The sequence below is a fragment of the Trifolium pratense genome, linkage group LG3 (assembly GCF_020283565.1).
Source record: "Trifolium pratense cultivar HEN17-A07 linkage group LG3, ARS_RC_1.1, whole genome shotgun sequence".
Classification (NCBI taxonomy): domain Eukaryota; kingdom Viridiplantae; phylum Streptophyta; class Magnoliopsida; order Fabales; family Fabaceae; genus Trifolium; species Trifolium pratense.
The window spans coordinates 39,858,788-39,870,365 of record NC_060061.1 but is presented as its reverse complement, the minus strand read 5'-3'; the positions used below and the strand labels follow the sequence as shown (position 1 = coordinate 39,870,365).

The 11,578-nt window shown below is 36.0% G+C and overlaps 1 protein-coding gene across 1 annotated transcript; it reads left to right on the top strand.

Moving 5' to 3' along the window:
• Window positions 1–9,746, top strand: LOC123915090 (isoleucine N-monooxygenase 1-like). The gene is made up of 3 exons (XM_045966240.1): window positions 1–765; window positions 8,677–8,841; window positions 9,120–9,746. The coding sequence occupies exons 1-3, from the start codon at window positions 1–3 to the stop codon at window positions 9,744–9,746; spliced, it is 1,557 nt and encodes a 518-aa protein (XP_045822196.1).
• The last annotated feature ends 1,832 nt before the right edge of the window (window positions 9,747–11,578 follow it).

The window sequence follows — 11,578 nt, the reverse complement described above, 5'->3', positions numbered from 1 at the left end:
ATGAGTTACATTACTTGTTTTTGTTTCCTTGTTATATTTATTGGTTCAATGGTAATCAAAACCATAAGATACAAGAACCCTAACAAACCTAAACTTCCACCAGGTCCCAAACCATGGCCTATAGTTGGTAATCTCCCTGAAATGCTCGCAAACAAACCTACAACTAGGTGGATACATAAAATTATGGAAGAGTTTAACACCGAAATAGCATGTATCCGCCTAGGAAATGTCAATGTTATTCCTGTTACTTGTCCCGCCATTGCCCGTGAATTCTTGAGAAAACATGATGCGGATTTTGCATCAAGACCGATAAGTGTGGTCAGTGATATTATCTCCAATGGCTACATGACCTCAGTTTTTGCACCCTATGGCGAACAATGGAAAAAGATGAAGAAAATTATTGCTAAAGATTTGTTCTCTCCACGCAGACATCAATGGCTTCAAAACAAAAGAAACGAAGAAGCAGATAATCTTATGTTTTACGTGTACAACAAATGTAATAATGGCGGCCTTGTGAATGTTAGGATTGCTACTCAACATTATTGTGGCAATGTGTATAGGAAATCTTTTTTTAATAGAAGGTACTTTGGAAAAGGTATGAAGGATGGAGGGCCTGGTGTTGAGGAAGTTGAACATGTTGATGCTGTTTTCATATTGCTTAACTATGTTTTTGCTTTCTCTGTATCTGATTATATCCCATCGTTGAGGTTACTTGACTTAGATGGCCATAAGGGGGAGATAAAAAATGCAATGAGGATAATGAATGTTGGGTTTTTGAGATTGGATAAAATTTTGCAAAAGCCAACCAGCCAGATGCTGGATCGCGATGCTGTAGCATCATCGTACAGCATCCTGATGCTCTGTTTTAAGTGCAGAATTTTTTCTGTCAATCTCGTTCAAGATTTGCTTCAAATATTAATTCCAGCACGTGTGTATATGCAAGACGAGACTTACTGCACAAGAATTGTCCAAGTCGGCCTAAGGAAAGTTATTAAAAACAAAAATATAATTATATTATATTTTTGTTCGTTTTTTTTTGTTTGGTACAACACAAAACATATTTTCAATTTTAATCTAGGTTTGGCCGCAGCTGTTGCAAGGGTTTTTGTCTGCAACCCTAGCTTGCCCATCAAGACATTGAAGACTATAAATATGTGAAGCCTCAAGCTATTATTTTCATGTATTTTCTAAACCGTGTATTACTAAAGCGTGAGTTTTTTTAAGGTTTAGTGTGTCCTTTTTGTGAGCCTTTCTTGTGTCAATCTGATGCAAGTTTAGGACTGTGTTTGTGTTGTTTATTGTAAGCTACTCCTAAGCTTTGAAGCACGGAGTTAGTGTGTGTGATTCACTCATAAGCTTTTAAGCAAGAGTGTGGTCTAGTTTTTAGGAGAGTGTCTCCATCCTGATTATTATTATTGACAGCAACATGGTATGTGTTGTTAGAGGGAATTTGGGACGGGGTCTCATTATCTAAGAGGTTCTTAGGTAGGATTGCACGGGTAGTGTCTAGGTGATAAGTCAAGTACCGGGTGTTGGTCGAGGGCTTTGAACTAGAGCTATTATAGTGGATTCATTCCTGGATTGGTATCCCCCAGAGTAGGTGACGTTGCACTGAACTGGGTTAACAATTATCTGCGTTATTTATTGTTCTGCAATTTATTTATTTATTTACTGTGTTCTGCGACTGTCTTGCTGCAACATATGCTATAGCATCCTGTGCAGCATTGTGTTCACTGCGTGCCAGATTTCAATTGGCATCAGAGCAGGCACCCTTTCTGGTTATAGGGTGAGCTCCAGGGAGAATGTCTGGCAACATGGACAAAGAAGGAGGGCTTGTAAGCAGACCACCGCTTCTAGTTGGTGTCTCCAACTATGATTATTGGAAATCACGCATGATTGCTTTCCTAAAATCTATGGATAGCAAAACTTGGAAAGCTGTTCTGAAAGGATGGGACCCCCCTGTGGTCATGGACAAGGATGGAAAGCCAACACTTGAACTAAAAGCTGAGGAGGACTGGTCTAAAGAAGAAGATGAGCTTGCTTTGGGAAACTCAAAAGCATTATATGCATTATACAATGGGGTAGACAAACACATTTTCAAACTGATCAAAAAATGTGTCTCAGCCAAGGAAGCATGGAAGATTCTTGAAACTGTTCATGAAGGTACTCCTCAGGTAAAAATGTCCAAATTACAGATCCTTACTACTCAATTTGAAAATTTACGTATGAAGGATGAGGAAACAATTCAAGATTTTCATATGACTATTCTAGATTATGATAATCAATTTGATGCTTTGGGGGAGAAAATTCCCGAAGAAAAGTTAGTAAGAAAATTGCTCAGATCTCTTCCAAAGAAATTTGATATGAAAGTCACAGCTATGGAAGAAGCCAAAAACATATCTCAGATGAAGCTGGATGAACTGGTTGGATCACTCCAAACTTATGAAAGTGTTGTAAATGGAAGAAGTGAAAAGAAAAATAAGAGCATTGCTTTTTCATCCAAAAATGATGAAGAAGATCTAGAAGAGGATGAAGAATCTAATGAAAGTATCTCTGAAGCTATGGAGTTGCTGGGAAAACAGTTCAACAAAGTTCTAAAACAAATGGACAAAAGACCCAGACCAAATTCTAAGAATGATGCTCCAGGCACTATGCGCAGCATTGTGAATCAAGGAAAACCTAAGAGTGATGAAAGGTCAAGCTTAAACAAGAATATTCAATGTCACGAATGCGAGGGATATGGTCACATCAGACCTGAATGTCCAACATATCAGAAAAGAACGAAGAAAGGACTAACTGTCAGTTGGTCTGATGATGATGACTCAGAAGATGATACAGCATCTGTGACTGCCAAACATATCTCAGTCTTAACAGGTACTATTACATCTGATGCAGAATCTTGTGATGGAGAGGTAACCTACGAAGAACTTGCTGATTCTTACAGAGAACTCTGCCTCAAGAGTGGAGAAATATGCAAAGTCATTGAGAAACAAAAGGTAACCATCAATCAATTGAAGGCAGAAAAAGTTGAAAATATATCAAAGATGGATGAGCTCCAGAAGAAGGTAAATTATTTATCCTCTGATCTTGATGAAGCTAAGGAAGTCATTGAAAAATTAAATGCTGACATTTGGCGTTTGAGAAAATTCTCTGACATGTTGTATAAAGATGATGATCATCTTGATAAACTTCATAAAGCTGATGGTCAACTAGAAGAAATCTTAGAGAAAAATGTTCTAAAGCCTAAACATATTGGGCTTAGTTATGAGAATGTCAACAAACACAAAGGTTACAGCCCAGATCTCACGTACATGCATCCAAAAGAAACTCATAAGCGAAAGATGCCTCAACAGATGCTACAACATCATAAGCAGCATCCCTTGTCAAAGAACAAAAGAAAACATCACTCTTGGATATGTCACTACTGTGGCAGAAAAGGGCATATAAGACCTTTTTGTTACAAATTGTTTGGATACCCTAACATGCATCATCAGCCTAAACCAGTTTCCACAACTGCCTCCACTCAACAAGAATGGAAACCTAAAGGTAAGAATGTGAAGACCAGTGATGATACTCAACTTGAGAAGAAGATTACTGCTCTGATTGCTCACACATCACTTAGAGCTTCATCAAGGGAAGACTGGTATTTTGATAGTGGTTGTTCAAGACACATGACCGGAATTGAAAAATTTCTTGTTGACTTAAAGTCTTACTCAACTAGTTTTGTAACTTGTGGTAATGGTACTAAAGGAGAAATTGTTGGTATAGGGGAGCTCAACAGTAATAGCTTGCCTAAACTAAGCAATGTGTTGTTAGTAAAAGGATTGACTGCAAATTTAATAAGCATCAGTCAATTATGCGACCAAGGGATGAAGGTAAACTTCACCAAGTCTGAATGTTTGGTTACAAATGATGAGGGTGAAATTTTGATGAGGGGCGTCAGATCAAAAGACAACTGCTACTTATGGGTTCCCCAAGAAGAGGCAAATGTGTCGACATGCTTAATCACGAAAGAAGATGAAATAAAATTGTGGCACCAAAAACTTGGTCATCTAAACCTAAGAAGCATGAAGAAAGCTATACCTGAAGAAGCCATCAAGGGCTTGCCAAATCTCAAGATCGAAGAAGGAAGCATTTGTGGTGAATGTCAAATTGGAAAACAAACCAAGAAGCCACATCCAAAGCTGCAGCATCTTACCACTACTAGAGTTCTTGAGCTTCTACACATGGATTTGATGGAACCTATGCAAACTGAAAGCTTAGGAGGAAAAAGGTATGCCTATGTTGTTGTAAATGATTTCTCTAGATATACCTGGATAAATTTTATTGGAAAGAAATCAGAGACCTTTGACGTATTCAAAGATCTATGTATTCTACTTCAAAGAGAGAAAAACAATGTTGTGTTAAGGATCAGAAGTGATCATGGAAAGGAGTTTGAAAACTCTAGATTCTCTGATTTTTATGCCTCTGAAGGCATCATCCATGAATTTTCATCTCTCATTACACCACAACAAAATGGTGTAGTAGAAAGAAAGAATAGAATTATACAAGAGTCTGCAAGAGTAATGTTACATGCAAAGAAACTCTCTCATGGTTTTTGGGCAGAAGCTATGAACACTGCTTGTCATATTCATAATCGTGCCACCTTGAGATCTGGAACTACATCTACTCTGTATGAATTGTGGAAAGGTAGAAAACCTACTGTTAAGTACTTTCATGTGTTTGGAAGTAAATGTTATATCTTGTCTGATAGAGAACCAAGAACTAAAATGGATCCTAAAAGTGATGAAGACATATTCTTGGGATACTCAACAAATAGCAGAGCCTACAGAGTATATAACTACAGAACCAAAACCATGATGGAATCTATAAATGTAGTAATAGATGATATTTCAAGTGAAGTTGTGAAAGATGATACAGAAGATGCTACAGCATCTATCCCAGGTAGTATAGATTCTGAAACTATTGAGGAATTCAAGAATGATACAGAGATTACTACACCTGAACCAATCTTTGCTACTTCAAAGAAAGGGTCATCCATTCGTACTCAAAAGAATCATCCTACAGATCTGATTATTGGTAATCCTAATCATGGAATTACTACTAGAAGGACACTTGACTTAGTTCCTAATGCCTGTTTTGTTTCTAAGTTTGAACCCAAAAATGTGATGGAAGCCCTCACTGATGAGTTTTGGATAAATGCTATGCAAGAAGAGCTAAATCAGTTCAAGAAGAATGAAGTTTGGGACTTAGTTCCTAGACCAGAAACTACTAATGTGATTGGTACCAAGTGGGTCTACAAGAACAAGTCTATGCTAGAGGGGTATTGTGATGCTGATTGGACAGGTTGTGCAGATGATAGAAAAGGCACCTCAGGAGCTTGTTTCTTTTTAGGCAACAATCTAATATCTTGGTTCAGCAAGAAACAGAACTGTGTGTCTTTATCTACAGCTGAAGCTGAGTACATAGCTGCTGGTAGTAGCTGCTCCCAACTATTATGGATGAAACAAATGTTGCTGGAGTACAATGTGGTACAAGATGCTATGGCATTGTACTGTGACAATCTTAGTGCCATCAATATTTCAAAGAATCCTATCCAACATAGCAGGACGAAGCATATTGATATTAGGCACCATTTCATCAGAGATCTTGTTGAAGAAGGTATTATAACTCTTGAGCATATTGCCACTGAAGAACAACTGGCTGATATTTTTACTAAGGCTCTAGATGCGGTCCAATTTGAAAAATTGCGAGGCAAACTTGGGATTTGCCTATCTGAAGAGTTATAGCAATTATTGCAAGTGTGGCGTGCAGTTTTCTCTTCAACTTATTTAGTAATGCACGCTGTTATGGGTAATGTTGAAACATCTGAAGATTTGGTAAGAATTGTGTGTTTGTTGATGATAAGGATGTTTCTTGTGGTGAGAAAGTATTTGTCAGAGAAAGTTATGTGGTGTTCTCACCTGCTGTGTTTAACATTTGTTGGTAATGATATTAGCGCTCCAACTGAGGTCAAAGATGACTTTGTGTTGGAACATGTCAAGAAGAGTGTTCCTGAGAAAGATGCTGCACATGATGCTACAACATCTGCAGCACGGGAAAATTTGGATAACATCGTGATACCCGAGTCTCCAGATGATGTTATTGTTCCTGACAAAGAAAAGGGTTCTGAAGCAACTACTACTGATAATGTTTTTTGTTCATGATATCTATGTGATCCCTTATGTTGATGATAGTGGTAAAACTATGTCTGTTCCTTTGGATGTTGATGAATCTGCTGAGAAAGATTCAAATGTTATTTATGTGGACAATCTCAACCTTACTGAGAGGACTCCTGCTTCTAGTACTAGGAGGTTAAAGAAGGCTTGATGTGGAAAGGAATTTAAGTGAATATTTTTTACAATGCTAAAAGCTTGTTGATTTGATTAAAGCAGAAAACTGCAACTGTGCTCCAACTACTCATTCCAATACTCTGGCTACATGTTTGGCTCGGTTTATATATGTTGTAGGGACAAGATCACCTTTTGACTTTGGTTCTTATATTCTTGATGAAACTGTTCTGGATATTAAGTCATTTGTTGTGAAGATGCTTATAGCCTTCCCTACACTGATGTGTGATATTGTTTTGGCTCAACATCCTGACATCTGTTATGAGGCTGATAAGAGAGGTTGTGATTTGTCTTTTGATTTTAGACTGTTTGAAGGTACACATGCTGCAGACTGTGCTGCATCATCTGTCAATCAGTCATCTGATGTTTTGCCTAGGAAGCAAATGATTGTTGACCTCAAGGTGTTTTTTTTTTCAATGTCAATTCTGGTGTTCTTAATGATATTGATGGTGGTGATACTGATGTAGAGGAGGAGGACTCTGACGCAAGTCCTTCTATGTGACCTGCTTATGCTTTATTTGCATGTCCTTTTGGATTTTAATTTGTTGGGCTACGCCCTGATGCTCTCTGGATTGTAACATGCATAATCCATGTCTTTGGGTCCGATACTCCAGGTTTTCTATGCCCTGATGGTTTGTATATGCACTTTATGAGTTCCTATGCTCTGATTATCTCTGCACTCTATGTTCTCTATGATCTGATAACTTTGTGGAAGTGTGTATTTTGCTCCTACTATGTGATACTGACTTTATTTGTCAGAATTTGTGGCTAAAAAGGGGGAGTAATATGTTGTGCATGATGTGATGAAGAATGCTATAGCATCTAGTATAGCATGTTTTATGTGATATGCATAATTTGAGGGGGAGTGAAAGTTTATGCATATATTGAGGGGGAGTAGGTAGATTTTATTTTTCTACTACTTTTAATATGCATGCTTATATAGGAATTTATTTTTCCTATTCTCTGTGGCGTTGCTTAAATTTTAAGGAGTTTATTTCTCCGATCTTGAATCCACTATGTGAGAGTTTATTTCTCTCTGTCTGTACTTTGAGGCTAAGATGTGTTATGTTCCGCTGTTGCATGCCTCTGATGCTTACGTGCTAGCTATCTATTCATCTGATGAATTTCTTTACTCTCTTTCCTAGTTGTGTGCGTATGTTGACTCGAAGGAAAGTTTAAATAGCTTAGCATCGTTCTACTTTCTTTCCTAGTTGTGTGCTTATGTTGACTCGAAGGAAAGTTTAGACTGTATCTCTCTATGCACTGGCCTAAGGTTGTTTTAGCCAAAATTTGCCAAAGGGGGAGATTGTTGGGTTTTTGAGATTGGATAAAATTTTGCAAAAGCCAACCAGCCAGATGCTGGATCGCGATGCTGTAGCATCATCGTACAGCATCCTGATGCTCTGTTTTAAGTGCAGAATTTTTTCTGTCAATCTCGTTCAAGATTTGCTTCAAATATTAATTCCAGCACGTGTGTATATGCAAGACGAGACTTACTGCACAAGAATTGTCCAAGTCGGCCTAAGGAAAGTTATTAAAAACAAAAATATAATTATATTATATTTTTGTTCGCTTTTTTTTGTTTGGTACAACACAAAACATATTTTCAATTTTAATCTAGGTTTGGCCGCAGCTGTTGCAAGGGTTTTTGTCTGCAACCCTAGCTTGCCCATCAAGACATTGAAGACTATAAATATGTGAAGCCTCAAGCTATTATTTTCATGTATTTTCTAAACCGTGTATTACTAAAGCGTGAGTTTTTTTAAGGTTTAGTGTGTCCTTTTTGTGAGCCTTTCTTGTGTCAATCTGATGCAAGTTTAGGACTGTGTTTGTGTTGTTTATTGTAAGCTACTCCTAAGCTTTGAAGCACGGAGTTAGTGTGTGTGATTCACTCATAAGCTTTTAAGCAAGAGTGTGGTCTAGTTTTTAGGAGAGTGTCTCCATCCTGATTATTATTATTGACAGCAACATGGTATGTGTTGTTAGAGGGAATTTGGGACGGGGTCTCATTATCTAAGAGGTTCTTAGGTAGGATTGCACGGGTAGTGTCTAGGTGATAAGTCAAGTACCGGGTGTTGGTCGAGGGCTTTGAACTAGAGCTATTATAGTGGATTCATTCCTGGATTGGTATCCCCCAGAGTAGGTGACGTTGCACTGAACTGGGTTAACAATTATCTGCGTTATTTATTGTTCTGCAATTTATTTATTTATTTACTGTGTTCTGCGACTGTCTTGCTGCAACATATGCTATAGCATCCTGTGCAGCATTGTGTTCACTGCGTGCCAGATTTCAATGAACAAGTATCATGATTCCATCATTGAAGAGAGAATTAACCAATGGAATGATGGAGCAAAGAATGTTGAAGAGGACTTGCTAGATGTTTTGATCTCCCTCAAAGATGACAATAATAAGCCATTATTGACAACAAAGGAAATCAAGGCACAAGTTATTGTAAGACAAAATTTGCTCCCTTGCTTTTATATATCTTTCTTCTATTACAACACCTTTTTATAGTACATTAGTAAAAAAGATCATTTCCTAGCCAAATTATAAGAATAAAATTTAAGATTAATGGAATGCAACATCAACCATGTTAAAAAACAAAAAGTGATAGCTAATTAACTTGTCAAAAAATGAATTATTTAAATAATTTCACCATTTAAATATTTGTAACTATTTAGTAGATTTAAATTAAACTTATATTATGTGCACATTAAACTTCTATGCAGGAATTGATGATGGCAATGGTAGACAATCCATCAAACGCGGTTGAATGGACATTGGCCGAAATGTTAAATCAACCCGAACTATTTCAAAAAGCCACAGAAGAATTGGACAATATAGTTGGAAAAGATAGATTGGTCCAAGAATCAGATATTCCTAAACTCAACTTCTTGAAGGCTTGCGCAAGAGAAGCTTTCCGCCTTCATCCCATTACAGATTTTATTCCTCCCCATGTCGCGATGAATGATACAATGGTTGGAAATTACTTGATACCAAAGGGTAGCCATGTATTGCTTGGAAGAAGTGGTCTCGGGAGAAACCCAAAAGTTTGGAGCGAACCATACAAATTCAAACCAGAACGTCATCTCAAGAACGACGGGTCTGATATATCATTGAGAGAGCCAGATTTAAAGTTCATATCCTTTAGTACCGGAAGGCGCGGTTGTCCAGGTGTCATGCTTGGCTCCACAATGACTATATTGCTATTAGCTAGGTTACTCCATGGATTTACTTGGAGTGCGCCTCCTGATATATCAAGAATTAATAGTGTTCTGTCTCTTGATGAGGCACTAAAGGTTGTAGCAAAGCCACGATTAGCAGCGGAATTGTATAATAAGTTTTCTAGTAAATGAAAATAAGAAGCTAATGTGCTGACACATGCTGACTAAAGTGGCAGCTGACACAAATACGTTTCCTACGAAAATTTGGTAGGTAATGTGCTGACTCACGATGGCACTGACACAAATACGTTACCTACGAAGTTTGTCAGAAATGTTGTAGAAATGTTGTCAGAAATTGTTTCCACATGGTGTGTTCAATGTGTTGTATACTATATATGGTGCTATTTGACCTAGTTTTTTATAGGTGTAGAAGTTATTTTAATCATAAAGTTATAAATAATAGCTTTAAAACTAAAATTAAATTAATTTGATAAATCTTACTTTTTTTAAAAGAGGTTAAAAGTTGTTTTTTTTTATGATAATAAAGTTAAAAGATATGTTTTATAATATATTATAATTTTTTTAAAAATATAAAAGCTGTTATTATAGTGTGTTTTGAACCACTGACCTCTCTGTAAATGGTGAAGCCCATTGTCACTGTGCTAAATTGTTCATTTGTAAAACTATTTACATTGTATTCTATATATTGCATATATTCTTGTATTATATTTGAAGCTTTCTCATAATTTTTATTTATTTCAAAAACATATTTAAATTTTTTTAATGTTGATTCAATTGTTCAACTCTCATTTTTATTTATAATAACTAATGTTTTTGTGGTAAAAATAATAATTAATGACTCTAATTTATTATATTTACAATTAAAATACACATGCTATAATTTTTTAAAAACAATTAATGACTCTAACTCATTTGTGTTTGATGTTTAAAACTTATTTTGATTAGTATTTTGTACTATTTTAATGTGTGATGACAATATTTATAATTTGAATTTAAGAACTTGTGACATTTATGAAATTTTCATATTTTTTATGATTTTTTTTAACTATATACCGGTTCAATAACTATATAAAGACCGGTTCATTACACCGGTTTGTCATGCGGTTCGACCAGTAACTTAGTGGTTCGACCAATGAACCAGTGATCCAGTGCCCTCACCGGTTCGATCTCCGGTCTAGTTTTTAAAACATTGACCCAACATACTTAATTTTAGAGATTCAACGCACGTAATGTTGGAGAAATTGAAATTGTGGAAAACGTGTGGCTATTGAAGGTGGAACAAAAATGAATCAATTTTAACAATTTCCAAATAAATCAATTTTTTCAAAAAATCCTCCAAAATCTCCCTCAAAACTCGAAATTCTCATAAAATCCACCGCTTTATGGCCGAAATTCCCTAACAAGTGAAGACTAAAATCAACAAATAAGAGGTTAATGCACATTTACTCAAATCTTAAAAATTATTTGAATTTTTTTTCCTAAACTAGTTATGTTTGCTGGTTAACCTACAAATCAGCTATATAAGATGTTTGCTAATTAACCTGTGATGCGACCGACTATATACACTATTCACATATCTTACTTTGATTCTATTTTTATACTAATAAATAAAAACAAATATTAGCATATAAGATGTTGGATTCATCTAAATGAGTATTTTCAAAATATCATATTTTAATAGACGAGTGCTACTGTGCACAAGCTATTTAAGCCTTGCACCGTGCAAGACCATTCTTATTCATTAGATTATAAAACTCCACCAAATGTAATGGTACACATCCCACATCATATTTATTCCTTTCTTTCCATTATCTAAAACAAAACAAAAAATTATTAATAGGGTCTATTTCTTTCTGGAATTTTTTTTTGATATATTCTAGATCTGTTTGTTGTAATTGTTAAAATGCTATTTTTAATTTCTTTTATTGAGATGAGATAAAAATATGAAGAAGGTATGGTGGAAATTTCGTTTTTGCATATCGAAGTATGGAGGAAGATGAGAT

What these genes read in the sequence shown, in the direction of transcription:
- LOC123915090 (XM_045966240.1), top strand. Translation starts at nt 1, where the DNA reads ATGAGTTACATTACTTGTTTTTGTTTCCTTGTTATATTTATTGGTTCA. An exon ending in ATGCAATGAGGATAATGAAT is followed by an intron (nt 766 to 8,676) that starts GTTGGGTTTTTG and finishes ACTGCGTGCCAG; the next exon opens with ATTTCAATGAACAAGTATCA. An exon ending in AAATCAAGGCACAAGTTATT is followed by an intron (nt 8,842 to 9,119) that starts GTAAGACAAAAT and finishes ACTTCTATGCAG; the next exon opens with GAATTGATGATGGCAATGGT.